Source organism: Synchiropus splendidus, chromosome 8 (assembly GCF_027744825.2).
Source record: "Synchiropus splendidus isolate RoL2022-P1 chromosome 8, RoL_Sspl_1.0, whole genome shotgun sequence".
NCBI lineage: Eukaryota > Metazoa > Chordata > Actinopteri > Syngnathiformes > Callionymidae > Synchiropus > Synchiropus splendidus.
Window position 1 is genome coordinate 16,111,206 of NC_071341.1, and position 27,279 is coordinate 16,138,484.

The 27,279-nt window shown below is 45.5% G+C and overlaps 1 protein-coding gene across 8 annotated transcripts in view; it reads right to left on the bottom strand.

Moving 5' to 3' along the window:
• LOC128764251 (ryanodine receptor 1-like) overlaps positions 1 to 27,279 on the bottom strand; it is a 58,820-nt gene that overhangs the window by 10,713 nt on the left and 20,828 nt on the right. For 2 of the 8 annotated variants that reach the window (XM_053873867.1, XM_053873864.1), the window contains 62 exons: positions 27,117 to 27,276; positions 26,905 to 27,052; positions 26,626 to 26,831; positions 26,162 to 26,336; positions 25,877 to 26,085; positions 25,462 to 25,808; positions 25,189 to 25,321; positions 24,953 to 25,113; positions 24,724 to 24,886; positions 24,570 to 24,656; positions 23,994 to 24,220; positions 23,481 to 23,925; positions 22,646 to 23,170; positions 22,248 to 22,448; positions 22,014 to 22,125; positions 21,782 to 21,925; positions 21,439 to 21,712; positions 21,071 to 21,188; positions 20,879 to 21,011; positions 20,389 to 20,483; positions 20,179 to 20,314; positions 19,933 to 20,116; positions 19,644 to 19,755; positions 19,455 to 19,575; positions 19,189 to 19,358; positions 18,907 to 19,127; positions 18,670 to 18,760; positions 18,459 to 18,599; positions 18,239 to 18,402; positions 17,365 to 17,443; positions 17,201 to 17,290; positions 16,977 to 17,132; positions 16,804 to 16,881; positions 16,537 to 16,612; positions 16,084 to 16,207; positions 15,902 to 16,017; positions 15,766 to 15,833; positions 14,747 to 14,868; positions 14,538 to 14,587; positions 13,874 to 13,934; positions 13,174 to 13,300; positions 12,988 to 13,096; positions 12,834 to 12,915; positions 12,279 to 12,409; positions 11,891 to 12,211; positions 11,567 to 11,807; positions 11,012 to 11,099; positions 10,816 to 10,908; positions 9,080 to 9,250; positions 8,714 to 8,773; positions 8,510 to 8,644; positions 7,071 to 7,183; positions 6,896 to 6,992; positions 6,725 to 6,831; positions 6,612 to 6,663; positions 5,663 to 5,725; positions 3,600 to 3,699; positions 3,186 to 3,265; positions 1,995 to 2,071; positions 1,854 to 1,927; positions 1,556 to 1,573; positions 117 to 197 (listed from right to left, as the gene is read on the bottom strand). In XM_053873867.1, the coding sequence (XP_053729842.1) occupies positions 117 to 197; positions 1,556 to 1,573; positions 1,854 to 1,927; positions 1,995 to 2,071; positions 3,186 to 3,265; positions 3,600 to 3,699; positions 5,663 to 5,725; positions 6,612 to 6,663; positions 6,725 to 6,831; positions 6,896 to 6,992; positions 7,071 to 7,183; positions 8,510 to 8,644; positions 8,714 to 8,773; positions 9,080 to 9,250; positions 10,816 to 10,908; positions 11,012 to 11,099; positions 11,567 to 11,807; positions 11,891 to 12,211; positions 12,279 to 12,409; positions 12,834 to 12,915; positions 12,988 to 13,096; positions 13,174 to 13,300; positions 13,874 to 13,934; positions 14,538 to 14,587; positions 14,747 to 14,868; positions 15,766 to 15,833; positions 15,902 to 16,017; positions 16,084 to 16,207; positions 16,537 to 16,612; positions 16,804 to 16,881; positions 16,977 to 17,132; positions 17,201 to 17,290; positions 17,365 to 17,443; positions 18,239 to 18,402; positions 18,459 to 18,599; positions 18,670 to 18,760; positions 18,907 to 19,127; positions 19,189 to 19,358; positions 19,455 to 19,575; positions 19,644 to 19,755; positions 19,933 to 20,116; positions 20,179 to 20,314; positions 20,389 to 20,483; positions 20,879 to 21,011; positions 21,071 to 21,188; positions 21,439 to 21,712; positions 21,782 to 21,925; positions 22,014 to 22,125; positions 22,248 to 22,448; positions 22,646 to 23,170; positions 23,481 to 23,925; positions 23,994 to 24,220; positions 24,570 to 24,656; positions 24,724 to 24,886; positions 24,953 to 25,113; positions 25,189 to 25,321; positions 25,462 to 25,808; positions 25,877 to 26,085; positions 26,162 to 26,336; positions 26,626 to 26,831; positions 26,905 to 27,052; positions 27,117 to 27,276 (8,843 nt within the window). Of the gene's footprint in view, positions 1 to 116; positions 198 to 1,555; positions 1,574 to 1,853; positions 1,928 to 1,994; positions 2,072 to 3,185; positions 3,266 to 3,599; positions 3,700 to 5,644; positions 5,726 to 6,611; positions 6,664 to 6,724; positions 6,832 to 6,895; positions 6,993 to 7,070; positions 7,184 to 8,509; positions 8,645 to 8,713; positions 8,774 to 9,079; positions 9,251 to 10,815; positions 10,909 to 11,011; positions 11,100 to 11,566; positions 11,808 to 11,890; positions 12,212 to 12,278; positions 12,410 to 12,833; positions 12,916 to 12,987; positions 13,097 to 13,173; positions 13,301 to 13,873; positions 13,935 to 14,537; positions 14,869 to 15,765; positions 15,834 to 15,901; positions 16,018 to 16,083; positions 16,208 to 16,536; positions 16,613 to 16,803; positions 16,882 to 16,976; positions 17,133 to 17,200; positions 17,291 to 17,364; positions 17,444 to 18,238; positions 18,403 to 18,458; positions 18,600 to 18,669; positions 18,761 to 18,906; positions 19,128 to 19,188; positions 19,359 to 19,454; positions 19,576 to 19,643; positions 19,756 to 19,932; positions 20,117 to 20,178; positions 20,315 to 20,388; positions 20,484 to 20,878; positions 21,012 to 21,070; positions 21,189 to 21,438; positions 21,713 to 21,781; positions 21,926 to 22,013; positions 22,126 to 22,247; positions 22,449 to 22,645; positions 23,171 to 23,480; positions 23,926 to 23,993; positions 24,221 to 24,569; positions 24,657 to 24,723; positions 24,887 to 24,952; positions 25,114 to 25,188; positions 25,322 to 25,461; positions 25,809 to 25,876; positions 26,086 to 26,161; positions 26,337 to 26,625; positions 26,832 to 26,904; positions 27,053 to 27,116; positions 27,277 to 27,279 lie in introns of all 8 variants that reach the window. The other 6 variants (XM_053873862.1, XM_053873861.1, XM_053873863.1 and 3 more) reach the window with 5 other exon arrangements.

The window sequence follows — 27,279 nt, forward strand, 5'->3', positions numbered from 1 at the left end:
TTCCCATGAACTTCACTCAGAGACCGATTTCTACCCAGAGTTTGGTATTTATGACATTGCGTCGCCACACGTTAACCAGACGGTGCTGCAGGACAGCAGGAGAGGAGAAGGCTCACCATTGTTGTGGCCTTCACAAAGAAGCTGCAGGAAGCGGAAGAGGTCACACGTAAACTCGTCATCAGCCATCACTTTCTCATCTGGAGGAGAGACATTGAAGAAAATCAAGGCAGGAAACAGGATTCAGCTTTTCAGTGCTACTGTTTCAACAACTACATGTTGCTACTCTGCAGTCACTTACCACTTATGAACGTATGAAAATGTTTCATCTGTGTTCAATACACAATGTTAGTAGGACACATCAGAGGCCGTTATTTAAAAGCCGACCCAAAAAACAAACACTGACACACACAAACAACACAATGGTGTCACAAAACAAGTCACAGGACACAGATAAAGGTAAATCAACACAACAACAAAAATAAATATGACATTTACACTGAGGTGGCACAACAATGAAACACAGAAATTAGTGGTTAAAACACACATGCAAGACAGATCTACTGTTCTCTGCAAACTCAGTAAACAAATATGAACTTTATCGCATGTTTGGAAATGCAGAATCAAATGTTTGTCAAAGAACCTCTTGATTGAATGTGTGTGTGTGGGTGGCAGACAACACAGTACTTCAGTCAGCACGAGTGTATCACTGAAGACGGCATGCTTCTTCACAACATGCCTAGATACTGATACTCCACTGAGACACAGACAAAACAGAAAGGAGTTGAGGTTGCCCCAGAATAAACAAGTAAATCTACAGCAGGGGAAGAAAACCACACGGTTCAAGAACCAGGGTAAAAGAAAAACCTCTTCAATTTGAGAGAATATTTCAGTGTTTCCTTCGTTCTTGTTTTTATATTTGCAGGCAAAACAATTTTCATGTCGAAAAAGAGTATTGACTGGGGAAAAAAGGCTTCCGCTCTTGTCAGTTACCAGTTTTAAACAAACCATTAGTCGTAATACCTTGTTAAGAAAGAGGAAATACATTTATTAAAATAAAGAAATTCTTCCTCAATCTTTATCACATTTAGGATGATAATATCCAGAGCACACCTGATTACACAGTGCACACACACACAAAAAATGGCACGTATAGGCAGCACTTGTTCTGGTGCGTGTGTTTGATTAAATTCCAAAAGTTTCAGGTGTCAACTTTATTCGGCAACATGAAGCCTGTAAATAGAAGCGTCCTATCACAGATGAATTTGACCTGCATTTCCTTCTTTTTCAGATGAGTCACAGTAGATCTGAGAATAAAACTCAAGGAGGAAAGAGAAACCTTCAAATTCATTTTTAAATTGTGCCGCTGAGACTCTCTTTGAGAAGCAACAGTGAAGGCAGAGTTTTCGCTTTCCAGACCCTCAAGTTTGAAATGAAATGCACTTTGAAATTCACAGCAATAAAACAACTAGTGGGGTGAATTGGAGCTGCAGAGGTCAGAAAGGACAGGGAGGAGGAAAGGAAAGAGAGAGATTGAGCAGAGGAGGGAATCATTTACCACGTTCTAGCTTCTTATCTGAAAACCAGCAACATGATGGAATGAGGGGGGTAAAGGGGTGAAACAGGCAGTGTGAGGCAGGAGAGAGAAGGACAAAGAGACTGAGTGACGTTGTTGCCACCATGATCAACATGTCAAATGAACATTTGAGAGCCCCATGGAAAATGACCAGGCTTGTGATCGCTGTTCGCCACGAGTCCAGTTTAGTGAACTAACTTAAGACATGTTGAGTTTCTAAATACCTAATGCATCTTCTTACTGTTTATTCGTATTCACTTCCTCAACAGGTGCCACTTACTTGTGCCTTCTTCAGAAACCATTCCAAGTCCCTCTGCCTTGTTCTGTCTCTCAAAAGCATTCAGATCCAGAACGCTGTGAACAAAAGTGCATGTCAAGGCTGTCCATTCGTGTCATGGAACCAAGATGAGGAGAAACAAACCTGCAGGTCTGCATCAGAGCCTGAACGCTCAGGAAGAATCCCACATCCTTTTTCTCCTTCAGGTAGTCCAGCATCCTCTGCACACAGCCAAACACCTCAATAGCTATTGGGTCAGTCCCTACCTGAGGTCAGCCTCCTGCACCTTGACATATCTTCATCACCATCCCTCCACTGTTCCCAGTCAGTTTGGAGACTCATTCCTTCCTCATCTTCATTTCTAAGATTCTTGGTCCAACACTCACTCACTCCTCTCCACGTGTCCAAACCACCTAGCCTCATCAACTTTGACCTCCAGTGACCACTATCGTCCTGTGAAGCTACTCTTCCACCCCGGCTGCATCACAGCCATCTCCACCCTGGCTGAACTCTCTTCTTCACCACTGTACTTGTTTACTTTTCATGACCAGTTCAACTCTACACTCAGTACCATGCTATATTACCTAATTTGTCTTTTTTTCCTTTTCCTTCATCCCTTTTCGTGAGGCATCTTAGTGGACGAATATGGCAGAAACTGTAAGCTGTTATAACATTTTCTCCACAGTTCTTTAATGACTTTTTTTAAAAAGATAAAATGTATATGAAATAAAATCTGCAGTTATTATTATTTATTTTCACATCATGGCATATGTATATATTTGCTTGCATTCTATAACAACATTTGAGGTTCACATTTTTAGTTTTTCACATGCACCACCTCGAGCTGACTGGCCCCAGATACTGATTTCACACTCTCTGCTTCCTTTCTGCTGATCAATGACTGCAGTTACATGACAGTGTAAGTAAAATTTTTGCTTGGGCTTATAAAATTTGCTCGGGTTTTTCCGTCAATGACGAATGACGTAACGTCCCTCTTTTTTCTCCAATTTAAATTTTCCGTCAACCCATCATCAATACCTGGCGCAATATATAAAAAAAATGAAGTTTGTCCACAGCCACAACTTTCCAGTGATGTCACTATACAACGCAAGGTTACTTTGCAGTTTAAGCAGCATATAAATAAACATGAGCGACATGAACATGTAAACATAAATGCCACTTATTTAGTTTTAATGGTCTGCATGTCAGCATAATGTAATCGCAGTCCATTATAGTGGACTCAAACTAACAACATTAAGTAATGTACCTGTAGTTTAGAGAGGCATCGACCCTAACCTGCACTAATCACAGCAGGACATGGGAACACGAACGTACCAGCTGGACATCACTGTTGCCTCCGTTGAGGATGGAGATTCCCAGTTTTAGAGTAGAAGAAACCATGGCTCCAGGTTCACCTGAGACATGAAGGAACAGTCTGTTCACATTGAGTTTGATGGTGTCATAGAATTATGCACTTAGATATTTTGTCTAACTTCATCTTGCCTTTAATTAGTTTTAGTCCAAACCTTGTATTCTTGCTCTTGCATGACTTTATTTTATTTTAGTGTTCAGGAAAACCTCGGTTGCTGTTTTCTCGTGTGATATGTTATTTCAAATGAAATGAAATGAAATCTGGTGTGACAACACAGGCTCCAAATTTGTGATGATCAGTTTAGAGGCCACTTGCTCCGAAGAGGTTTGCCGTCAAAGACGGCTGCCAGGTTCTTGTTTGTACTGGCCCTCACTGACCTTTGCAGGCACTTATCATCTGCAGAACCATCTCGGCAGCCCCTCGGTCGTGCAAGCGAGACTGCTGGTACAGAAGCCGCTGTTTCTCCATCTCCTTTTCCTGCAGGCCAGAGAGCACGAGAGACTTGACTGAAAGCCTGCAAACACACTGCACTGCCCCCCACACTCACACTCTCGCGCACATACTCCTTGACTTATTTTTGCTTCTGAGACAAAGCAGAGCTGGCGGCTTGCCTCACGGAGACGCTCTACTTCGAGTCCCAAGGCGGTTCTGCAAGTGGTTTCAGCAGCTGGCTTTCTGAATCATGACCCAGATAGTTGGGACATAATTTGGAATATCTATTTGAAAAAGGGACTTGCCATTGGTTCCTCAAAAATTCTGCATTGACTCTTTTCACAAATATGGTGAAAAGATCTGAAGAGTTTAAAGTATATGTAGAACATCATGTATCCATGAGAACCATTTTGGGTCCCTAAGAGGTAGAAAGGGAGTAGCTGTTATTTTCAGGAAATATCACACATTTGTGTGTTATCTGCTAAAAAAAAAATAAGAAGCTGCTGCTTGGCTTAAAAATATGATAAAAAATATACAGTACTAACATACTTGTATATACTTGTATATTTGTATATGAAAAGCCTGAAGTGCTAAAAGTTAAACAAAATACTGCAATGTCTACAAGAGGAGACATTTTGGGTCACGAGGTGGATGAAATGCGCTCACTAGAGAACCAAGGCTTCTTCCTTCAAATTGTTTATTCCACAGCGTGTCAGTCGGGTTCACCTTCACCTATCCTGATACTGGTTCTGTATAAGGTCTGTGTGCGTGCTCAGATGCACCTCATCTTTACTTGGTTGCCTGGCTCTGATGAAAAACTATTCCACACACTCACACACTCTTCCACTGTGTGTGTTAGTGACGGTTGTACGTTATTCCAGACATCTTCCAGCAGACTTTGGTGGCAGCAAAACATTTCACACAAACTCCTCAGAGCATGCACATGACGTCCTGCCTCACTGTCCCATCTATACCTTTGGCTGGGCTGAGCATCACAAAATAACATTCATGACAGTTGCTACACACATCAACACAGAAAACCCACAGTCCACCCCCCTCCCTCGTGGATTATGTGAGGTTTCAGCCTGGATGTAAGGAGATAGTGGGTGCGTGTGTGGAGATGAGGTTGTGTGTGTGACAGGGGAAAGAGTTCGGCCGTCACTGTGGTGAGCACAGAGAGGTAGACTTGTCCATGTGTTCAAGTAAAGACAAACAAAATCAAAGAGTCTACAGGTGTGAGCACAGCAGGCAGGTTAGAGTTGAGGAGGAGAGAGGCGATCGGACACACACCAGGAGCACATGAGGGTTTAGTCATCCGTCAGGAGTTGCATTTCCTGGGAAAGTGTTTGGAGGGCACACCGAGCGGCCGCAACATTATGACCACTGATGGTTACAATGGAAAGTGCAAGCAAGGGAGGAGAGACAATGTGTCACAAACAAACACGCATAGGGGGGCGTTATGCAGCCGAGTGTCTACAAGGGTCCCACACAAAGGTCGATACTGTCCACTGCAAAAATGAAGAAACAAAACAGTGGGACAGTTCTCAATGAATGGGTTCAAGAGAGGTGGTCATAATGTTATGGCTGACCAGTGTCCTAGACAGATGTTCATTTAGACCAGGCTTATGGAAAAGAAGGTGAGTGTAATCGGCACCAAAAGGTTTCGACCATGCGGGGATGCAGATGCGGCTGATGGCCTGAGTTTCATTTTGTTGTCTTTCACTGCTCCGTCTCTGCACTCAGCTCATGCACTTAAACACCATGTGACCGGACTGGCAGCCAGCAAAGGCATGCACGGGTCAGTCCCCCGCAGCGGGAGGTGGACAGGTGGTGTGAGTGGAAGACGGGGAAAGACAGAAAGAGAGGTGTGATGACAGAAGTGTGTGTGTTGAAGTGGGGGGAGGGTGCCGAGTGTGAGGATGTGGTGTGGTCTTTCAGGAGCTGCTTCTTCGCGGACTCCCATGTCTCCCTCCCCCTGGTCCCCCCATACCATCTCTGTCTGCCGCACCTCAAAGGATGGCTCCTCCCCCTCCTGTTCTCCCCCTTCGTCCTCCTCACCAATGTGGCAGCTCTGACGGAAAAAAAGACAACATCAGAATTGAATCATGACAATAATCTGCTCTTTTGACCCCAGAAACACACACTTTTCCTGGGTGCAGTTCATGAACTGGATTTCTGTGGCTCTGGCATCATAGCTCAGTTCAAATGTAACTATATTCTTTAATGCCTTTCAACAATCTACTTCAATTTTTCAACAGTTTGTCGACAATCATTAAATGAATCTCACCAGACTATTGTGACAGTATCATGGAAACCTGTTTATCCATTAACTCTTTCATGACAACATTTATATAGTGTTTATTTTGACATCATTTTTGTAGAATTGTTTAAAATGTGCAATGAGTAAGTGCTTTTCTAACCTTCTGTAAATTAATGGATTAATGGATGATAAGTTTCTAGCAGTTATTTAACACTACGTTCAGTGTAAATGGAATAAAGACAACAACTTCAAAACACAGTGAGAACTCTAAAATGGAATAATTCAACTTTTTCTGGCCGTCAGTATCTAGGTGCTTTTAGCTGCTGTCGCAGGACATGAAACTGTTCTGAACTAATGTTTCATGCCTAGTTTTGAGTGGCAGTCAAACATGTGAAATGTCTCTTCCCATGTGACTCAATTAAAATCAGATTCAAACTCGAAACACTCCTCTCTAAACTTGTTTTCCAGCTGCGCTCACTCTTTGTCCTGCCCACTGTCAGTGATTTGACCATTCCACATTGGAAAGCTAGGTGCGTTCAGAAACTGTTCATCTTTGATCGCTCAGCACATGCAGCTGAATCCGCTCTGTGTTTGGGCCACAATATTGAAGAGGTGCTTGCACCTTTCAGTGGTCCTTCATCTCTAAATAGTAGGAACCTTCCAGGAGGTCACAGTTGAGAAAGAGTTCATGTCTCACCTTTGCCATGATATCAGCATATGACATGTAGAGATGATCAAGATCAAGTTTTCTGCAACAACAACAGAAGCAGTGAGAGGCTGGGCCGCCACAGGAGGCCGCGGATCTCGTACAGTTTCTCTGTGAGAGCGGTGCGACTGAAGTGAAGGATGAGCTGATGAAGGGGGTCAGGCTTCGTCTCTGTCTCCTCTTCTTCTTCCTCCTCTTCCTCCAAGGCTTTCTGGATGACACAATGACCGTGTTCACTTCAAGAGGTGACTGAAAACCACCGAGCGGACACTCACAGACAAATCGTCAATCATCTTGTCCTCAAAGGAGTAGCCCTCTGTCTCCAGCCAGTTCCTCTTGTAGGCATCCAGAAACATGTTGGTGGCTCTGTGTCTGTGGGATGGTCAATCTGAGTGACATGGTTTGATGCGGATATAGATTTCAAAACTCTGCGAAGTGATGAGGTTTTACGTTGGGATGTTGTACAGCGGCGTCATCCTGAAACAGGCCACCACGGCTCGGCGGCGCTGCTTGGACAGAAGCTTGTGCCAAACCATCTTCTTTGACTTGAAGGGATGTTCAGTCTGAAGTCAGAGCAAATCACATTCACAGATATAAGTACTGACACTAAAGTCTTGTCATTCATGGCATTAATCTAAACAATGTATTACAGACAAGTGGCAAAAGAACTGAAAATGCGGATCAAACAACCCTTAATGACAAAATGACACAGTATACTCCCAAATTAAAAGCATGTGTGTTCAGCATGTAAGTGCTGCCTGTGCTTAAGTTGTGTGAAGGAGTCAAAGAAAGTAAATGTAAGTGATAGTGAGATACGGCTGGAAACTGACAAGTGTAACCACAAGCTGCCTCTTCTGTTTCCTATGAAGTGACTTTAAACTGATGTTATCAAAATCTTGACATAATCAAGTATAGGTTCAAATTTTAAACATGCTGTTTATATTTATTAATATAATTTTATTAATATGTATTTGTTTTGATCTTTTCGTGATTCATGAGTAGTTAAGTATTACAACCAAGCCCTTATTTTTTTATTTTTATCTAATCAACGCTCTTTCCCTTATGTTCTTCACCAGCTTTTCTTTACCCACAACTCTTATAAGTTCTAATAAAATGTGAACTTCAAATATATACTTTTAACATGTAACATTCAACATGTTTTTCTTCTTTCTCCTGTAATACATGTATAAATATAAAACATTTTACATTCTTGACAGTAAATTTCTGACATATTTATATATTCGCTGTACATTGCTGCAACAGAAAATTCAAATAAATTATTTTGTCTAGTGGATAATAATTTGTAATGAAAGTGATTTTACTTAATTCTACAATTGTCACTGTTCCATAATGGTAACTTCATATTGGGAATCCATTCAGAAAATTCCTTTGTTCATTGTGTTTGTTTTGGCTGGAGGGCCTCAGTATATGAGGAAAGAAATTTTTCCACTCCTGGGCTAGTATTCTCACTTCACACAAGTGCACACGCGGCGCTTTGCCTGAATTTTAGGTCTGCTTTCAGGATTTTACCACTTCATTTGAAATTCAAAATATTTCAATGAGTACTTCTGATATGATAGTATTTCTTGTACCGAAAAAAAGGGATCATTGTGTTTACTTCCTAGTTCTGTCGCCAAGACATTTACCTCTTAAAAAGATAATCAAATTTTACGATTTATGTTTTCAATGTTTTATGTATTAAAAAATGAAATCATATATAATTTAATCATATCTTAAGCCCCTAATGTCATGTTCCTACTTTATAACATTCAAGGAATATAACTGAAGCAACATTTAATAGTGGCATACCCCATGCTAAATTTTCAGATTTCAGCCATGATTTTCCAAAAATACAATACAAAGAGTTTCTTTGTTGTTCTCAGACTCACCACTTCAATGTGGTAAAGAACGGCCGACACCTCCTGGACCCTTTTCACCACTTTCTCGGGGTCTTCAGCATCTTCAGCCTTCCCAGACATCTCCTTGTAGAGGGACATCTGCCAGCGCATGGCAGGGTCCTCCTCCTGCAGGTACAGGAAAGATTGTGATGATGAAGCGACTTCGGAGCATCAAGGGTTACAAGCTTTTCTTACTTTTCCCTGCAGATGCAGGTTGTTGTGCAGGAACTCTCTCACTTCTTCATCCGTGTCTTTCTACACAAGAGATAAGACACTCGGTTCAAACAGGAGCAAACTTTAACTTGGACTCTTTACAGGTCAGGAGGTCGGGTAAAATTGAGCCAACCCCAGCCACTTGTTCAGTCAGTCACTTACCAAAGTGTTCAGCCATATATGAGAGTGAAAGTGTAGATTAACCTTTGCCTTTTGGCTCAGTTCGACCTTCGTTGTGTTTGTCGTGCTTTTCATAACAACCCAATTTTGTGGGTTGCTTCAATCTGATTTCACTGTAGCCCAACGCTTTAGAAGAAAGGCTTGGCAAATTCATTCAACAAACAGTACCAGTGAGTATCGGATCTTGGCGAGGTTGATGAGCTCCTGGTCAGCGGGCGAACACATGTTGAGGCCAATGGGAAGCATCTTCTTCAGAGCTGCCACGATGAGCGATGTCTGCACGGAGTAGCGGTCTCCTCGCCGCTTCTTCTTGGTACGTTCCTGCTCCGAGCCTCCAGACTAAAGAGACGAAGGACAGTTTATTCTGGCTCACACTACTCACTCAGGTCACACCATTGTCAGCGGGTTCCACGCCCAAATCCAGCCATGTCATCATGACCGCAGGGGGACATCCTGAGTAGCAACACAACATGCTGACGTGGAAGAATCATCAGCTACGTTCAGACCGACAGCGCTGGTGGGTCAAAATGCAGCCTGGCTGTTAGTAGAACAGTGGTCAGAAATGGAGCCTCCCCACTGGACAGAACACGGAGCAACACAAGAGACAGCCCTGAAGCTCTTCTCAAAAATCCTGTCCTGGTGCTTCTGGTTTCATTATTGCTGTTGTCTGGCCACATAGAAGGTAAGGGGGCAACAGTGGTCCCAACAGAGACAGAGCCCAGTAACGTTCATGAGCAGCCACGGGTAGAAGAGTCTCTTTGGCGTTGTTTACATTCATAGTCCTCCTCAAAAGGCAGAGTCAACCTGTAAAAGGGGCCTGACCCCAAATGGCAGCCATTTCCAGGGTAGGAACACAGAAGCGGAGAGAAATCCAAGCGACAAGACTCGAAGACAACAGGGGACGACAGGCGTGAACCTCAGACACAGTCCAGAGGCAAACCACTGATAAATCAGGAGGTGATGGCACTCGGCTGATTCAATGACAACTGGGCACCATGAAACTGGTCACGCGTTTACCAACTACAGCAGAGCTTTCATCAAGCCACCCCAGATCCCCAACACACACACACAGACAGACACACATTAATGACCAACACACAAAGTTAGCAGCTGTGTGAACATGGACTGTCAAACTGGACCAAGATTCAGAACCAGCAGAAACGTGTGTGGGACAGATGGACTGTTCTGTGGTCGGAATCACAGGGCGAACACACAGCTTTTGTTAAGTATCCTTTCACTTCTCCAGCCTAGATTTTCACAAAACAACACATTACTTTTGTCCATATTAGGAACAAAGTCAAGACGTTTGACTCAATCATTTTCGCAGACAGTCGAACAAAAAGTCGAACATTGGAGAGAAAGACGTCAGACAGACACCGAAGGAAACAGGATGTCAGACAAAAGACATAAAAGCACAAAAGACACACACAAAAAAAGAGTTCAATCATTCTTTTCTTGTATGAAGATGTGTATGTGTGTGCACCACGTGAGTGTGAGACAGACGTCTGAGTGAAACAAGTGTGGTGGTCCGAGGTGGAGCTTGATGAAAATGCTACCCCAAACTCAGGGTGCCATGCGGTCAGCACAGCGCTCGTGCACAAACACAGTCTAACCTCTCCGTCTCCGGCCTAGTGGGCCAGGGTGCCGCCCCAACACAGGACATGAGGAGAGAACACAGTTAGGACAGGTCTGCCTCAACACTGTACACTGGTCAGGATTGGGCCTGTTCTACCTTCCTGTCACTTCCACGAACTTGAATGGGCAGGAGAGAAACAATGTGCTTCATATTTAATGTACAGGTATGAGTTAGTAACGTATTAATCATTCGGCTTCAGTTAATAGATGGGTGGACAGAAAGTGATTGTATACAGAGGTGGGAGACGGTGAATGAGGTCCACTCTCACCTTGCTCATCTTGCTCTTACTGTCAGCGGTGAGGAAGGACATGTTGTTGATTTCATTCATTACCACAAAGTTCTGCTCCTCTCTCTTGAAATTCTGGAGAGACATAAAAATAAACGTCAGGACTGGAGACCTGAACTAAACTAGTTATTTCTATTTCCCTTTCTACGTTCAATATTCTAACAGTAAAGATGCTTACATGAGATTTGGACCAGAAGATGAAGACCTCGCCCACCATCCTAAAGAGTTCCTCTGCATCTGGGTCTGGACATGTCAGCCACCGGGCCCTGCAAACAGAGCATCCTCGCGGTGAGCCCATAAATATGCCCTCCCTTATGTATGACTGTCCATCAGTAAAAAGCCCAATGCATTAACTGGCCCATATTTGGAAGTTCAGATGATAAAGTGAGATGTTCTAATGTTCAACTAGTGTTGTCAGCACAAGGCTTTGGTATGTATCACTTTGTTGTTTAAACATCATCATACATTGGACTCACTTGGCTATAATACAGTATATTGGACTTTATGTGTATTCATCTTAGGAGCACACTTACATATTTGAATGTAGGTTTATGTGTAGGGGTTTAATAGCATTTGCTTTGTCTTAACTCCTTTGTGTAGGTTATTTTATCTATTTTTTCATAACAGTTAATTAAAAAAGGAAAATGAATATCACTGTGTGCATGATTGTATTATCAATGAACATATTTAGTGGAAAAATCAGTGTGGGTGTTGGTTACAGCGGCATTGTTACCGGTTGTTGTCCACGTAGCGGATCAGCAACGGGTAGAGTGCGTACAGGTCTCGACACAATACGGCAAACTCGTCTCGGATGGTTCCGTTCTCACTGTCCACTTCAGTCTTTCCTTCCATCCGGAGCTGATCCTCCTCAGCCACTACCTTCCCGCAGCGCTTCTTCAGCTTCTCCATGGTGGGGATGAAGTGGGACTTGAGCATCTCTGGCTTGGCCCTGCTGACGATGGGCTGCGCAAACACTGGATGGCCACAAGCAACAGTCATGTCAAAACACAAAGCAATATTCTCTTCTCTTCAACTCAGCTGCTCCTCTTGCACTGACCTGCCAGCCTCTTCATCCAGGAGGCCTCGTCGATGCCAAGGTTGTTGACCACAATCTTCATGATGCTGCCCAGCAGCTGGTTGAGCTGCTCCGAGGTGACCGAGGTGCAGAGCTGACCTTCCATATCTGGGAAGTTCTCCAGACCTCTTTCCCACCAGCGGGGTAGGTAGTTACACAGCATAGGCAGAGTGATCTCGATCACGTGGGGCATCTCCGTGTAGCGTGCACCAGACTCTGCCAGGTCATGGATCTCCTTCATCAGGACCTCTAGTTCTGGGATGTCCGGGCATAGCTCCTCAACCTGGTTAGGAAGGCCCAGAACTGGTGGATGAGAAGACTCAATTAAATCCCTGGGTGGGTGGGTTTGTAGAAAGGCACTGAGACATACTGGATCGCTCTCTGGGGGTCTTCGTGGTGTAAACAGAGAAGGTGTTGTACTCATTCAGGGAAGGTTCCAGGAAGGCGACTGGCATCGCTGCAGCCAGGTGGGCAAGACACTCGCCCAGGGCGGGACGCTGCCTGGACAGGGAGGAAGAGCTTACAAAGTGGATCTCAGCGATAAGACCAACATCCCACATCATTACATGAGCTCTAAGCTTGTAGAAACAAGGGTAAGCCAAAGACATAATACTACATAAAGACAGAAAGGAAAACACAGGAGAAAAAAATGTTAAAAATGACTACAAATAAGATGGGAGAAACTTTTACTCTGAGGTAATAGGTAAACAACTAATAACAACTAAACTAGTAAACACTAATAATATAATACCTTTCAGAGTGCTGTCCACAAAGATCTTTGTCTTGGCTCACATCAGCTATTAATATTCATCTTTCATATTATCATCATATTAATAATATCTAATCTAATCCAATTCATCCATCCAAATCAATCCAGATTTTGATTTTAGCACAGCATTGACAACTGAGGATGAAATGGACTCACTTTTCAGCGTGAGGGGTCTTGACAGTGCCCAGAGAGTAGATGCTGCACATGATGCGATAGCAAGAGATCTGCAAGTCGTCCACTAGTGATGAAACAAGAGGATTTGAAATCAGGTCATCTCTGCTGAGATCATCTGAGGAACCATTTCACTCACTCATGACGTCGTCTCCAAACTGGTGCTGAGCGATGTGGTCGAACAGGGTGGTGAGGACCGGCAGGAGGGCAACGGTGGTGTAATTGATGTTCTGGGACACGCCCTTGACCTTAGACGAGCATGAGGGGAGACAACACTGACCCTCAGAAGCGCAGTCAGGTTTGGATTCAGCTGTGTTGCTCCTACCTGGTTTCGACTGGACACTTTCCCCAGTTTGAGATTCTCCACCATTTTCTCAATGTCATCAGCAGCGCTCTCAAAGAACTGACGCAAGCCGGCCTTCACAATTTCAGGTCCAGATTTCATCACAGTTCTGAGGTGAGGTCATAAAAAATATACATATAAACAAAAACATACTATATGGTCTACAATATGGTAATGTTGTAGTCAAGGCCACACCAACAGAGACCAAGGCATTAAACAGACTGGAGAGCATTGTAACTGAGACAAGACCCAGACAGTTTATATATGGAGTCTCAAACTGATTCGCAAATAAACTGCAATAGGTGCAGGCACACATTGGTGCACCAATCTGCTGTCATCTGAAACAAGCAGCACCAGTCTGACAGGCAACAGCCTTCAGACACCTAACTGATGTTTGGGTATCCTGCTGATTATCTGTAACTAAAAACCAGTAAACAAGAAAATTGAACAAAAAGTCAGAATCAGACAAAACAAGTAATAAAGCATTTGAGACAGAGACCATAAAAAGTGGTCTTGAGACCGGTCTCCAGACAAAGTACTACAAGTACTACTACAATATGGATGCAACACAAGGTAGAAATTCAACCGGGGAAATTTTGATTTGAAGGGAGGAAAAAAATGGGGTCAGAAGTAGGATGATCCTGCAGCCAATGTCACGTGACATATGTCTGTGGTAGGTTACCTGGCGTCCAGTGAGCGAGACAGGATGTGCAGACAGTTGACCACTGCACTCGCATCAGTTCCTGAAAACAGCAACCAATCAGACTGCTGTAACAACTTTAACCAAGCAGGACTTTCCAATAACCAAACAAGAAGTAAAGAAAATAAATAAAGAACTATGTGTATGAATCAAGGAGCTGCTTCACAACACAGCGCCTCCTACTTCCCAACAGATGTCCAACAGTGCTGCAGTAAATACACTTCTGAGTTTGTTAGTGTCAACAGGCCTCCCGCTGGAGATTATGAAAGCCTGCTATTTCTCTATTTGTTACTTTGAGTTTCACGCATAAATGTATTTGAGAATTTGACTTTCATTTGAAATGGAAACATCACAGCACCCTGAAATATATACACATATTTTTACTGTCTATCATTGCCCTTTATTTTCTCTTTTGTTAGTCATATGGTATATTATCTCAGAACAGGTGGATTTTCAAAATAAAATGAGAATCCAGTGACCATATAACAGAACAGAACTGTGTATGTGGCGTTACAGCACATGTCCAACATTCCTAAAATGGAGAGTCGAGGATAATTAACATAAATAATGACGGAAGAAGTGATTCTGGAGAAATGAAAACATACAGGAGAGGACAGATCACAAGCCCAGCATGCAGATTTCTTACCGAAGAGAGAAACTCTGTGCCTCACCAAAGCAGCCAACTTACAGAAGATACTGATGCAGGAAACCAGAAGGGAGGACCAGGAGAAACAAGGGAGGAAAAGAGGTTGAGGAGACACAAAAAGGAACGCTTTGGGAATAAACAATATGACCAGAACGAGGGAGGGAGGAAGACTAACTCTGAAGGGTAAAGGATCATCTGGCGCTACTGACCTGGCAATCATCTCCTTCTCCTTGTTGGAGGAATGTCCACCGCTGCCCAGGACTTTGGCAGGAGTGGACAGGAAGTAGAGGCAATGGTTTTTGAAGTACTGGTTGACCAGTGGCAGCAGAATCTGTTCAACAACAAATCCAAAAGCAAAGTAAGTAATGCCACATTTCCAATCAGTTCAGAGGGATGTCCGTGTCTTGTGGCTCTGGAACCACTTCCTTTCAGAGACAGCATTCAGACAAACCTCAGATGACTGGCCTACAAACTTGCTTAGTTAAAATTCAATACTGGTTAAGGATCAAGTCATGTTTGCAATTCTTTGCAATTGAGACCATAAAACAGCAGACACGGTTTGCTTGCACAGAGGCAGACATGGATGCCGCTACAGAGGTTCTGCTGCTGGTGGCGCTCATCTCCAACAACATCCAGGCCATCATTGTCAAGGCACCAGTGAGCACTCATTCCTTCCTCCTGACCCCTACAGCTGACTTCCACTCGGTGGGACAGAGTCTGCAGCTGAACTGTTCTGACATCAGACTGGTTTTGATTGCAATAAAGTTCCTTCCTTGTTTTTTCCTTTCAACATTGAATAAATTATTCTTTAAAAAGTTGCATGTATGTGCCTGAAGCAGAAAAGAGAGTTGAGGCCAAAATGTTTCAGTAGAAAGAAAGTAGCAGAAGTCTAACTGGGTCAAACAACCTCATCTAATGTGACGTGCTGGACTAGAACCTGTGGAGCACATCAGAGTCTGACAGTCACTGGTTATAAAGCATATACTGTCTGTCTCGGTATCTGTTTTGTTTTTTCATTGTCTGACTCCTTTTCACTCCTCCATCCAAGTTTCTTTATCTCTCTTCTTCTCATTGCTTTTGTTCTCTCCTCCCACCTCTATACTCTTTCGCATCACTCTTTCATTTTTCTTTTTCTCGACCTTTCCTCATTATATCCACCATCCTCTCTTTACTTGTTCATCTAGTTATCTCAGTGATATTCCCATTCATTCACAAAAAGAAATCTGACCTTGGCAAAGAATTTAATTTCCTGTTCATGCGGCGACTTCTCTACTCGTCCACTGCTGACGACGGCCTCTGAACGGAACAAAAGAAAGTACTGGATCAGGATGAAGCCTAAGACAGACATTGTGTGAATGTGGTACCCAGATGAGCGATGAACTCCTGGGCGATGTCCATCCATTTAAGTAGTTTCTGGAGGAATCCATAAGCAAAACGCTTCTCAATGGAGGAAATGTCCTGCTCCATGTCCTTCAGCCCTCTGAGGAGGGAAGGAGAAATTGGGTTAGGGAGAAAAATAACTGCAAGAGATGAATCACCTGCAGACCTGGTCACTGCGTAGCCGTTCAGCTGCAGGAACTTGAGCAGGTCCTGAGCCTTTTCCCTGTCTCGTGCTTTCTCCTTTGCAGTCAGGGTGTCATACGGCACCAGCAGTGGATGAGTTCCGCCCCCTTCACAGAGTTGAGGTGATCAAAACTACGACTCTGTAGTTTAGACAATCCATATCTATCATTCTTGAATACGTAAACAACATGATCTCGGGTATATTTAATTTATTTCAGAAACTTGCGAGTTTAATCCCAAAACCCTGCCAAAGGAAGCGTGTTGATGATGAAGTTCAGCACCATCGCTGTCTACAGAGTTCAATATAACAGTCTCAAACGGCCCCTTGCTACCTGTCAGCGTTGATTGCTCTTCCTCTCATAGTTCGATTTCAAGCATTCACACCAGTGAACGACATGGAATTAATTGAGTTGCACCAAAACAAAACCCCTCTGACCTTTGGACTGCAGCTCCAACTTCTTTTTGCGGCCCCAGGTGTTGTGGTAGTTCTCAGCCAGCTGTTCAGCCATTGACTGCATGGATAGAAAGACAATTCATCTGCTGACTGGAGCTTGCTGGTAAATCAACAATGAATCACTAATGACAGCATTATTTGGCTGCTTCTGACAGGGACCTTCAATCATATTCCAATACCAGACTCTGAAGTCACGTTTTTGGAATTCTGATTCAAAGCAGTTTCCTTTCCTACTGGTGAAGAACTGACCTGCAGCTCCCTGGACAGAGCCATTGCTGTGATGTCGATGGGTTGAGGGTTGTAGCCGTGACTGGGGTCATAGGTGGCCTGATGAGAGAAAGAGAAATATCATATATAAATACTATGAAATATAAATGCTAAGTCACTTAATCAACAAGCCTGACATCAAGTCACAAAAATACCTGAGCGGTTTGGGAGATTTTGCGGGTGGTGGTGGTGGTGGCAGCTGCTTTCTTCTCCATGTCTCCCTCTCCGTCTCGGGCCTTTTCCAAAGTCCACTCCCAGGCTAGCATGGCTTTGATGGACTCCTTTATGGGCCAGCGGTAGATCTCTTTATCCTGCAACGCACCACAAGGTGAGGCTTGTTGCACCCTCTCAGACTGGTCACCAGTGGACTGGACATCACCTTCTCTGAGAATGTCTTGTAGGGCCGCAGCATCGGGTGAGTTTTGGCGTTTTCATCCAGTGCCTCTCCATAAGTCCAGTTGTTTTGGATCTGAAAATGCACCCGACCGTCAAATACACGACGGCTGTTTAAACATATTCTTGGAATAGTCTTGAAGCACTCACCTTCTCAAAGGCCCATTTGTCATGTGTGTGCTCAGCGTACTTGTTGATGAAGACGTCCAGTCTCTCAGGGATTATGGTGCTGTTGAAAACCAAAACTCATCTTGAATAACTGAATACACCCAAGAGAAACAAAAGGATTTATGTGTGAACAGAAATATACCATATTTTGTTGTTATATAACACTACTTGTGTCAGATTGTGATTTTCCTCCGTACTGTCCCTGGAAACGTTCGAAGGTAACACAGAAGCCCTTCTTTGTTTTCAGGAAATTGTTCAGTTCAAAGATTTGATCTTGTTGTGGTGACAGATCACGTTGAAGAGAATCAACTTGTCATTGCAAAATGAGAGTTCAAATGAAACTTGAACCCTAAGGTCCTTGTGAACAAAAAAAAAAAAAAAACTTTTCCATATGTGGATTATATTTGATACGCCTGGCCTTAAACATTCATAACACTTTAAGCACTCTTTAACACATTTATAAGACTCTCATAAGACATTTATATGGCTATATAAAGGATGTTGTGAATGTTTTCTAATCATGTTTGGTAACTTATGACAAGGTTGACATAGCACAATGCAGTAAGTGGTGGACTGGATGCACTCACAGAGAGTAAAGTAGTATTGACATTAATATATGGTGTGGCTGGGATTATTTGCCTCTTTATAACTATTGTAATTTATGTAATCTGGGAAGCATTATGATACCATTACATCATCATCTCCCAAAAAGCCTTTAAATACCAAATAATGTTTTCTTTGTTAAATTTTTCCAACTGTTAGCATACCTCAAGATGGCTACTGAGATATGTACATGTGAAAGCAATAAAGTTATAATAGTGATCAACGCATGCTTCTTATTGCCATCATGACTTACTTGGTGGTCTCCACAGGTTTGGGATCAAAGTTGCCCTCGGCGTCCACAGAGGCCTTTTTCTCCGTGTGGGAAGAGTAGCTGGCATCAACGTAGTCCGGAGGGATGGCTCCGGCGATGGCGCAGAGACATGGCATTGCGATCTTGAAGAGCTCTGCATCGTATTTCTAGAGATTTGAAACAGTGAATTGGTGGATTTCCACTCAGAGCGCTGTTTCCTCACCTTGTGGGCGGATGATTCAAAGATTCCCCAGAAGAGTTTCCGGGACAGATGCAGCTCCTCCTCTGACGTCACCCCAAAGTTGGCCCATCCATTCGGGAGGCAGTAATACTTCCAACAGCGCTCGTAGTGATTGGTCAGCAGCTGTGAGCAGATGACATCATGGAGGTGATGAAAAACTGCAGCACAGTTTGAAACTCATTGGCAGTCAAACCTTGAGAGGCATCTTGGCGTATTCATTGAGGATGGGAACGTCAAACACCAGACGACGGAGCAGATGCTGCAGCATGGAGGGCCGCAGCCACCTGTCGACAATACATTCATATAGAACTACTCCCTTTGGATTGTTTAACCAACTTTAAAAGAGATATAAAATTGAAACCTGTGGCATATTTTAAAGAGAGTTCGTGTCATAAACTACGCATGATGAACAGCTACTCAAAGAACTTACTTGCAGAGGGACATCAGACACTCCTCGATGACGTCTCGCTGGGCCTTGGTCAGCGCACGGCCGCGGGACAGTCGGTAGATGGTGTGAAGCATGGAGTCGATCATGATGGCACGGTGGTCGGTGCCAGCGAACAGCGGTGCGCACTTGGTGAGCAGAGGCAGCACGGCCGAGCAGAGGTAGCGGTTCAAAGCCAGGGCCATCTCTGTGGTGCTGAACGCCACCTGAGACAGGAAAAGCCGATCAGCTTTCGAGTGGCTTTATAACCAGGAATGTAGGACTCACAGTGTCCAGAGAGGCAGCCGCTCTCATGTCGGGCAGGAATCCCACTTCAAGCACGTGCAGCAGGAAGTCCTGGTTATCAATTCCATACACTCTGTCCAGGAACAGCACCATGGAGGCCTTGTGATCCGGCACGAAGCTGGCAGACATCTTGGGTTCTACGATCTGGCCGTCTGCGCGAGGAAAACATGTTTATAAACATTGAAAACCAAGGCAATGAAAATTCGGTAGAATGATTTTAAAGATAGAGTTGTTCCACAAAGACCCACCTTTGCCGTGGGCAGGAATCTGCACTGGAAGGCTAATGACCCCCACCAGGTCCTCAATGGGCACCAAAGACCTCAGAATGGCTCGGATCCTCAGAGCTTCACCCTTGCCCGCTTGGATCAGCTGTGCAGCACAGAAAAAATGTATAACCCAACAGAATAAAAGGTATTTCTTCTAAGAACTAGACCCACATGCATCTCTGGAGCGCAGCGGCCCAGCAGGTCAATGAGGGCGGAGTAGAAGGACATGATGGCGTTGCCCAGATGCACCCGGTTCTCCTCATGTTGTTCCTCGCCTCCGAACCTACCATCAACACACGAGACATGTGAAGACAACCCCTCTCACTGACGGACCACATCTGGCTGAAAGTGCATGGTACAAACTCAAACCAAGTAAACTTGGAAGATTTTCCAGCTAGCTTGCAGCGGTCAACCTCCTCTTAACATTTAAAGTGGGGCGACTTGGGGTGCAGCCACTTACATAAAGCGCCGATCTTTCTTGACCGTGGGTCCATCTCGTGCTGGGTCCTCTGAGATCTTGATGGCCTCTTCCATGGCAGCCAGCAGACCATTACCACCTTCCCCTCTCAGGGCGGGACCAAAGCACTCGGGCCGACGGATGAGCAAGCGCACCACAACGTTGGCGTTCTCCTCCACGCTCTCACCTGAGTTAAGAAAGAGGGCAACGTTAGCAACAGCTACAGACACATAAGTATGAGTGGCAAACCATTGACGAAGACAGCGAAACGGAGGAAGTCCAGGTATCTCTCTCCTCCACAGGGGTTCCAGCCGATGTCAGGGTAGCCCTTGGACAGAAGCATCGGGCACATCTGCAGCCCGCAGCCCGCCAGGTACGTCACCACCTGACATCAGAAAGTAAAACAGGGTCAGTATAGAGCTTTTAGAGACTTCAACCTCTCTCTTCTGTTTCTCCCACCATCTCCAGATCTTGTTCTTGCAGTGCCAACGCCAGCTCATTGTTGTCAATGCAAGAAGCAGCAGCCACGTCCAGAGGAGTGGAGCCACGCATGCCTGCAAGAGCGAAGAGCGCAGGTAGAAAAAAAATCTTATTTGAAGAATACATTTTCTCTCACTTCCAAATATAGTAGGTTTTCAAGTTGATTTCAAGCTGTACTTAACCATTAATACAGTAAAACGAGGCAATATTTTAGCAAAGACACAAGGTTTGGGATGGTTTTTAAAATAACCTTCAAAACGTCAACTGCAAATTTATGTGTTACAAAAATTCCTGCAGAATGGACTATTAACTATTTTTGAACAACTGTTAGATTGTATTTGCACCAGCTTTTTTGCTGTGAGTTTATTACTCCTCCGTTTCCATCTGTGACACCTGGCTGCTTCTATCTCTGCACCTGCAGGACAACTGCAGTAGTTGGGATAAAGATCACCATGACAGCGTCACTGACCGAGACCAATGCCGCTGTTTTGCAGCAGGTAGCTGAGGTGGTCGAACATGGAGCGTTGGTTCTGTCGGCTGATACGGCAGAAGTAGCACAGGAAACGGCAGCAGTTGGTAACCATCTGAGGGAACCGGATCTCCTGCAGGTGGAGAGGGCTTTGGTCAGTTACCAAGCCAGCGAGTGGAATGACGTGCTTACCTTTGAGTCTCCTCCTCCACCCAGGACGTTGACCATGACCTCCATGACCGTCTCGTGCATGCCCAGTGCTCGCATTAGGTTAGGATGTTGGTAGAACACCTTGTTGTTCATGATATTTCTGCAACAATTCACATCTTATTGAAGAGTTTCAATCAAACATTTCCACAGGCCTGAATCAGATATGTTTTTATTTCATGCCACAATATCTTCTGGCACCTGAGAGCTTTGTTACCGATTACAAATGTCTCTAAACTATACTCATTGACCACCAGAGGCAATAGAAGCCTGAACAGGACATGGAATTGTTTGTTGAAAAGTATGACAGTAGATTTGTATATCATGGTGAGACCTTCAGGTTTGACACGTACCCGATGCTCTGAATCATGAGCCGCTCCTCCTCTGGGCCCATCTGGACGATGAGCAGCGATCTGATCTGACCCAAACACTCCAGCAGGTCCATGGTGTCCTGGTAAGACACGGCGTTGATGGCGTAGGCTTTGGGCAGAGCTCGGATCAGCTCCCCAAGTCCGTCGTACTGCCTGTGCAGCAGGCTGAACATCAGCCGCACAAGCTCAGGGTTCTGGATGAAGGACTCCTGGGCCCAGTGGATCATAGTGTGCGAGATCAGCTCCTGAAGAGTGCCTGTGTTAAGGCAGAGGAAGTCAGCACTGCAGGCATGAAAGATAACCGCTCGAGTTCAGAAAGTCGTACTGGGCTTCGGCTCCTCCTCGGCCTCCGGCTTCTCTTCATCCTCCTTCTTGCGGAAATTCTTGACCTTGTCCACTAGACTGAGGAGTCTCCCTCTGAGTGTCGTGTCCACCTCCTCCTCCTCCGTCTCCTCCTCGATGTGAATACCTGGGAGAAAGTTTGTCCATCAGCACGAGAACAAAGTGAGGTAGCTCCAGGGCAAGGTTGCTGGCGCTAATTGTGATGCTATTCTCACCGCAGTGAAGCAGGAGGTCGTTGTGGAAGTCGCCCAGAGTATCACGGACCTCCTCAGGAACCGGACAGTCCTCGTCCTCTGGATTGTGCTTGAAATTAGTCAGTAAAAGAACCTGAAGAATCCAAAGACGATTATTGAGCTTCAATTATGTTCTGTTGCTACCACAGCTATTGGTGACCAACAGAATATCTTGTGAAAGCACAGTAACACACATGTTTTGGTCAACACTTTTACCTGGTCCTGCGGTGGCGAGCGGAACTCTCGGGTCTTGCGTGCAGTCTCTGCGGCTGACATGGTGAAGGCTCTCATCAGCTCGTTGTAGCGGACACGCTGGTTGTTCTGGATTTCATGCACAAACGTGTCGGAGTAGGCCACGATGGCTTCCACCCTGTGACGCAGCTCACAGTCGCAAAAGTACTGCAGCAGAGTGCACATCTGCAAGAGGAGATATTAGTTACAGAACCAATCTAAAAGGCTCAAGAGGCTCATGAGATCCCATCGCTGTGATTCCTCATAAAACGCTTCCACTGGACCAATTATTCAGTGATATAAAAACAATAAAGGCAAATAAAATGAATGTCATTAACAACCTCTCAGGGAAGATATCGCTAACTGAGCAGGTATCCACTGACCTGCAGTTTGACAGACTCTGGCAGCTTCATCTGGAGCAGACCCTCCTCGGGAGCCTCTTCCTCTTCTTTCACGTCCCCTTCCACTGCCTCTGCCTCCTTCTCCTCCTCTGCCTTCTCACCATCCACTTTTCCATCTTTGGCCTCTCGATCCTCCTTCTCCTCTCCCTCCTCTTTAGGCTCCTCCTCGCCCTCCTTTTCTAAATCTCCCTGCTCTTCATCCTCATCACCGACACCTTCGTCCTCCAGGTCAACCTCCTCTTCCTCCTCCTTTGCATCTTTGTTCTCGCCCTCTGGGGCCTCCTCTGCCTCCTCTTCCTCCTTCCCGCTGAAAACGTTCGGGTCGATCATCTTGAGGATGTGTTTGGTGTCTTCGTCGTTGAAGATTCCCATGATGAGCAGGGTGCTGATCAGCTTCAGGATCGGAACGAAGTGGAACTCGACGCTGCCCCCTACTGGATCCCGCATGGCCTGGCTACCGTCTAGCACGGCTTCTGTTAGCATGCTAATGGCTCTGGTCTTCAGTTCCTGCGCGAGAAAAGTTTTAACAGAAATTAAAGTCTTTCAGTCCTGGATACCCAGATATATGATATAACAAGTCAAGCAATCCAATATTGAAAGAGTGAGGCATATTTCAGGAAAGTACTGTACTGTATGGTTATGAGTAATGGACTGTGTATTGTAGAACACAATGTTGGGGAAAAGAAAAACATACAGATGGCCAGTGGTCAATTTGACCATTTTAAATTAGAGGCAGCTTTCCAGCTGAGCACCATCATATTGAGGAAAGTTAAGTGTGAAATACCGCACTGATGAAGTTACAGTAGTATAGTCTCACCTGCAGGGGGAAAATAGGACTGAGGGTGTATAGATCTGGATCAGTGCCCACAAAGTTGATGGAGGAGAAGTGGAGTTTGGGCCGCAGACAGGTGGTGAGGCCGACGCCAGGAAGGGCGTGGGCCTTCTTCACATCAGGGTAGAGATGGATGCTGAGCGTTTCCTCCGTCATGGGTACGATGAACTCTCTGTTGGTTCCGAGTCGGGCCCGCTTGGCCGACTCCAGGTGGATGCTGATGAGGAGGTCGTAGTAGCCCCCCCGCAGAGGTCCAGGCAGGTAGGTGTTCTCAGTTGCGTAGAAGAGCTGAGACTCATCCACATGGCTGCAGAGCGCGTGAGCGACACGGTTGTTGCCCAGAGCACAGACGGCGCAGTACAGCATCAACGTGTGGAAGTGGAACTTCATCAGGTCCTGACGCTCGGACAGCTCCAGGATGTCGATGCACCTGAGAACAGCATGAACCTGTAAACCTGTCCTTTGTATATATCACCACGAAGAGACTGGGTCACTGACCTGTTCTCCTCAGGGATGTGCAGTGCCATCATGATGAGTGGCTCTGTGCACTCCACCATCCAGCCCAGTCTCTCGCTCACTTTGCCAACCTCCGGGTTGAGGAAGTGATTGGGCATGCGGCTCCAGATGACCGGGGTCAGCATCTGGACATCCAGCCGAGGCGGACACTGTGGGACAGGGTTCTTGCGCTCACTGCGGAACATTGCTGCCGAGATGGGCATGATGTTCTGATCAGATAAGAGACAGAGAAAGAAAGAGAGAGAGAGGGCAAGGAGAAAATCAGGGGATCTTGTCTTTGGTCTTCCGAGGAGCATGATTTCATTACAGCATTCTCGCCAATTTCATTCTTCTTCATCTTCACCTGCTTCTCTTGCCACAGCAAGTCCTCCACTTCACTTTTTAATCATCCTCTTGTCACACATTCATGTCCTCCTCAATCATGACCCTAACAGGTTGTCCTCCTCTTCTTCCTCTCCAACATTCCGACACTGCCTCTCCTCTCCACATGTCCAAACCATCCCAATTTCTCCATGCGTTCCACTGGTCTCACAGTAAATGGAAGTCACTGACTCTCACCTTGAGTTTGCCGAGCTCCAGCTGTACCATGTTCTGGCTGGAGGGCTGGACGAAGACGGCTGGGAACAGCTTGGTGTTGGGCTCCACCTGTAAGGAAGACTTTTAATTCTTCAAAGAACTACAGTAGTTTAACACTCTAAATGCTGGCTCAGACCTGATAGAAGGTGTTGATCTCCTTCCCATTTGCCGTGAAGGTCATGAGACCAGTTGCTAGGTCCACCAGACATCCCACCACCATGTCCTCCTGGCTGAAGCGGGTCTGCTGATTGCTGACCAAGTCACCACCCCAAACCATGTAGCAGTTGCTGTGCTTCATGCTGCAGGGACAAACACAGAGACAGCTCTGAAGTCGATGCTCAGGGAGGACCAAGGTAAACACTCACCTATCGTGGATGTTTCCTCTGTCGTCTCCCACTGTCACCGTGACACAGCGCACTTTTGAGAGGTCAAAGTTTGGGTCGTATTGGTGATAGTCCGGTGTCACCCAGCCGATCCAGACACCGGATGGCTCCTGACCGGCAAAGATCCTCACCGAGTAGTAGTACTGAAGGACGAAGTTTTAGATGTTTAAAAAACAACCCATCAACTGAGAGGACAAGACAGCTTTGGTTCGGCTCACCGTTGTGGTGTTCAGGATGATCTCAGGGTCATCTCGGTCATCCGGAACCACATCTTCAACTAAACGTGGGACAGTTGGAGGAGGAGGCGGAGCCAGAGGTGTCATGGCTGCTTTTTTGGCTTTAGAGAAAAACCTAAACATAGACAACGTTTCAACGTATGGCAGTCATTATGATTCTTTTTGGATGGTAATATGTTGATATAAATCTGAGCATTATTAATTAATGTCTATTTCAGTTGTTTATTGAAAAAAAACCATTATCTTTGAACTCACCCTCGTTTCTTTCCCTTCTCTGACACTGTGTCCTTCTCGTTCTCCACAGACAACTCCTTCGCCACCGACGGCTCTTTCTTGTCCTCCTCCTGCTCCTTTCGGCTGGCAGACTTCTTCAGGACCTCAAACTCAGAGTCAGGCTCCACGACCACCACCTCGTCCTCGGGTATAGTGAGGGCCCGGGTGAGGGGGGTGGTGCCGGCCTGGATCTTGAAGTTTTCATGGAACTGGATGGGCATGCTGAGCCTCAGGAACATCATGTCTGTGTTGGCGTTCTGAGAGCCAAATGTTTTGTGGGTCAGCTTCAGACAGGGGGCGCTGTCTACTGTCCCATCAACACGGGAAACCTGAGAGGAAGTGAACCGGTTGAAATACAAACGAGTTGTCTCGACAGTTTAGTTGGTCTGTCACTTACCTCAATGTGGTTGTGATCGGTGGGCACAGGTATAAACTGTGGCAAACTCTTACTGAACCACATAGTGATGTCTCGCTTCATGTTTATAGCGAACGGTTCAAATCCTTCTTGAAGGCCACATATGGCGAAGTAGCGCAGGCTACTCACGTTGCGGCCCAGGTTGATCCTCCCCACCTGAGACAGACCCAGGGTGCACACCGGGATGAAACCTGCCCAAGAAGGAATCCACGCCACAAGGTTGTTGTTAACTCTCACTCTCCAGGATTGTGTGACTGATCATCTCACCTTCTCCAATCTCAATATCTTTGAACGCCATTTCTGAGCCGGAGTCACTGATCAGCATTTCCCCGTTGAGGGTGAACATGATGTTCATCTCTGTGAGGTCGATCATGCAACCAACAACGTCGCCGGACTGCCACTGCCGACCGAAGGGCTCGTTGCCGACGTGCCATCGTTGAGCCTGGCAGAACAGGCAGAAGACTGTCAGCATCACGCAAACATATTGTAGCATGTTCAGTGTAGAATGACAAATGAGCCACATGCTTAATTTTCTATTTCATTTGGAGGATAATTTATCCATAAAGCTTCCCTGTAGCGTGTTCACAAAAGATAAGCCGCCCTCCTTCACCACAGACTCTGCTACATAACACGTCAGCTTCTCCTCATAAAGTGAAGTCCCTTCTTTCTGCATCAACCGCTCAGCTTCGGGTAATTTTCCACATTGTCGCCAGTCCCACCACCCGACTGACCTTGTTGCCATTGAAAATGTAGGCCAGTTCGTCCGCTCCCAGCTCAGTGTTGGCGCGGACGTTGGGACGAGCCCAGCCCACTCTCATCTCTCCTGTGGTCACAGCCTCAAACTCAAAGTACCACTTTCCCTGAGTCACAGCGTACGACTTCTCAGCTCTGAAGAGCCGGACTTTGTCACCACGGACGTTCTCTAGACCGTGACTCGCTGTAGACAGAGAGGAGGCAACAGTTCATCATCACCAAGATCATGTTGACTGACACAGCACAAGTAGACTTACTGCTCTCCTGATCTGGAGGTTCAATGTTGTAGCCGTAGCCAATGAGAGTACGGACAGCGTTGTTGACACTGTCCCTGTTGGTTTTCTTGGTTCTCTCGTCCAGCAGGTTGTAAGGGACCAGACGAGGGTTACGCTTGTTCAAGATGTCCTGAAACGAAGTCATGTTAAAAACATATCGAGAACCAATATGAACTTGTTGATAGTCAGGTTACCTGCACAATACTGTATGTCCACCCTTGTCGAACTCGGTCCCTTGCCCAAACATTGTGCCCATTCTCCGCCAACTTCTCCACCAGCTGGTTCTGGTTGGGTGTCAGTTTGACATGGCTGAGGTCAAGGGGGGCGGGCTTGTAGCCGTTACTCATCACGTAGCTT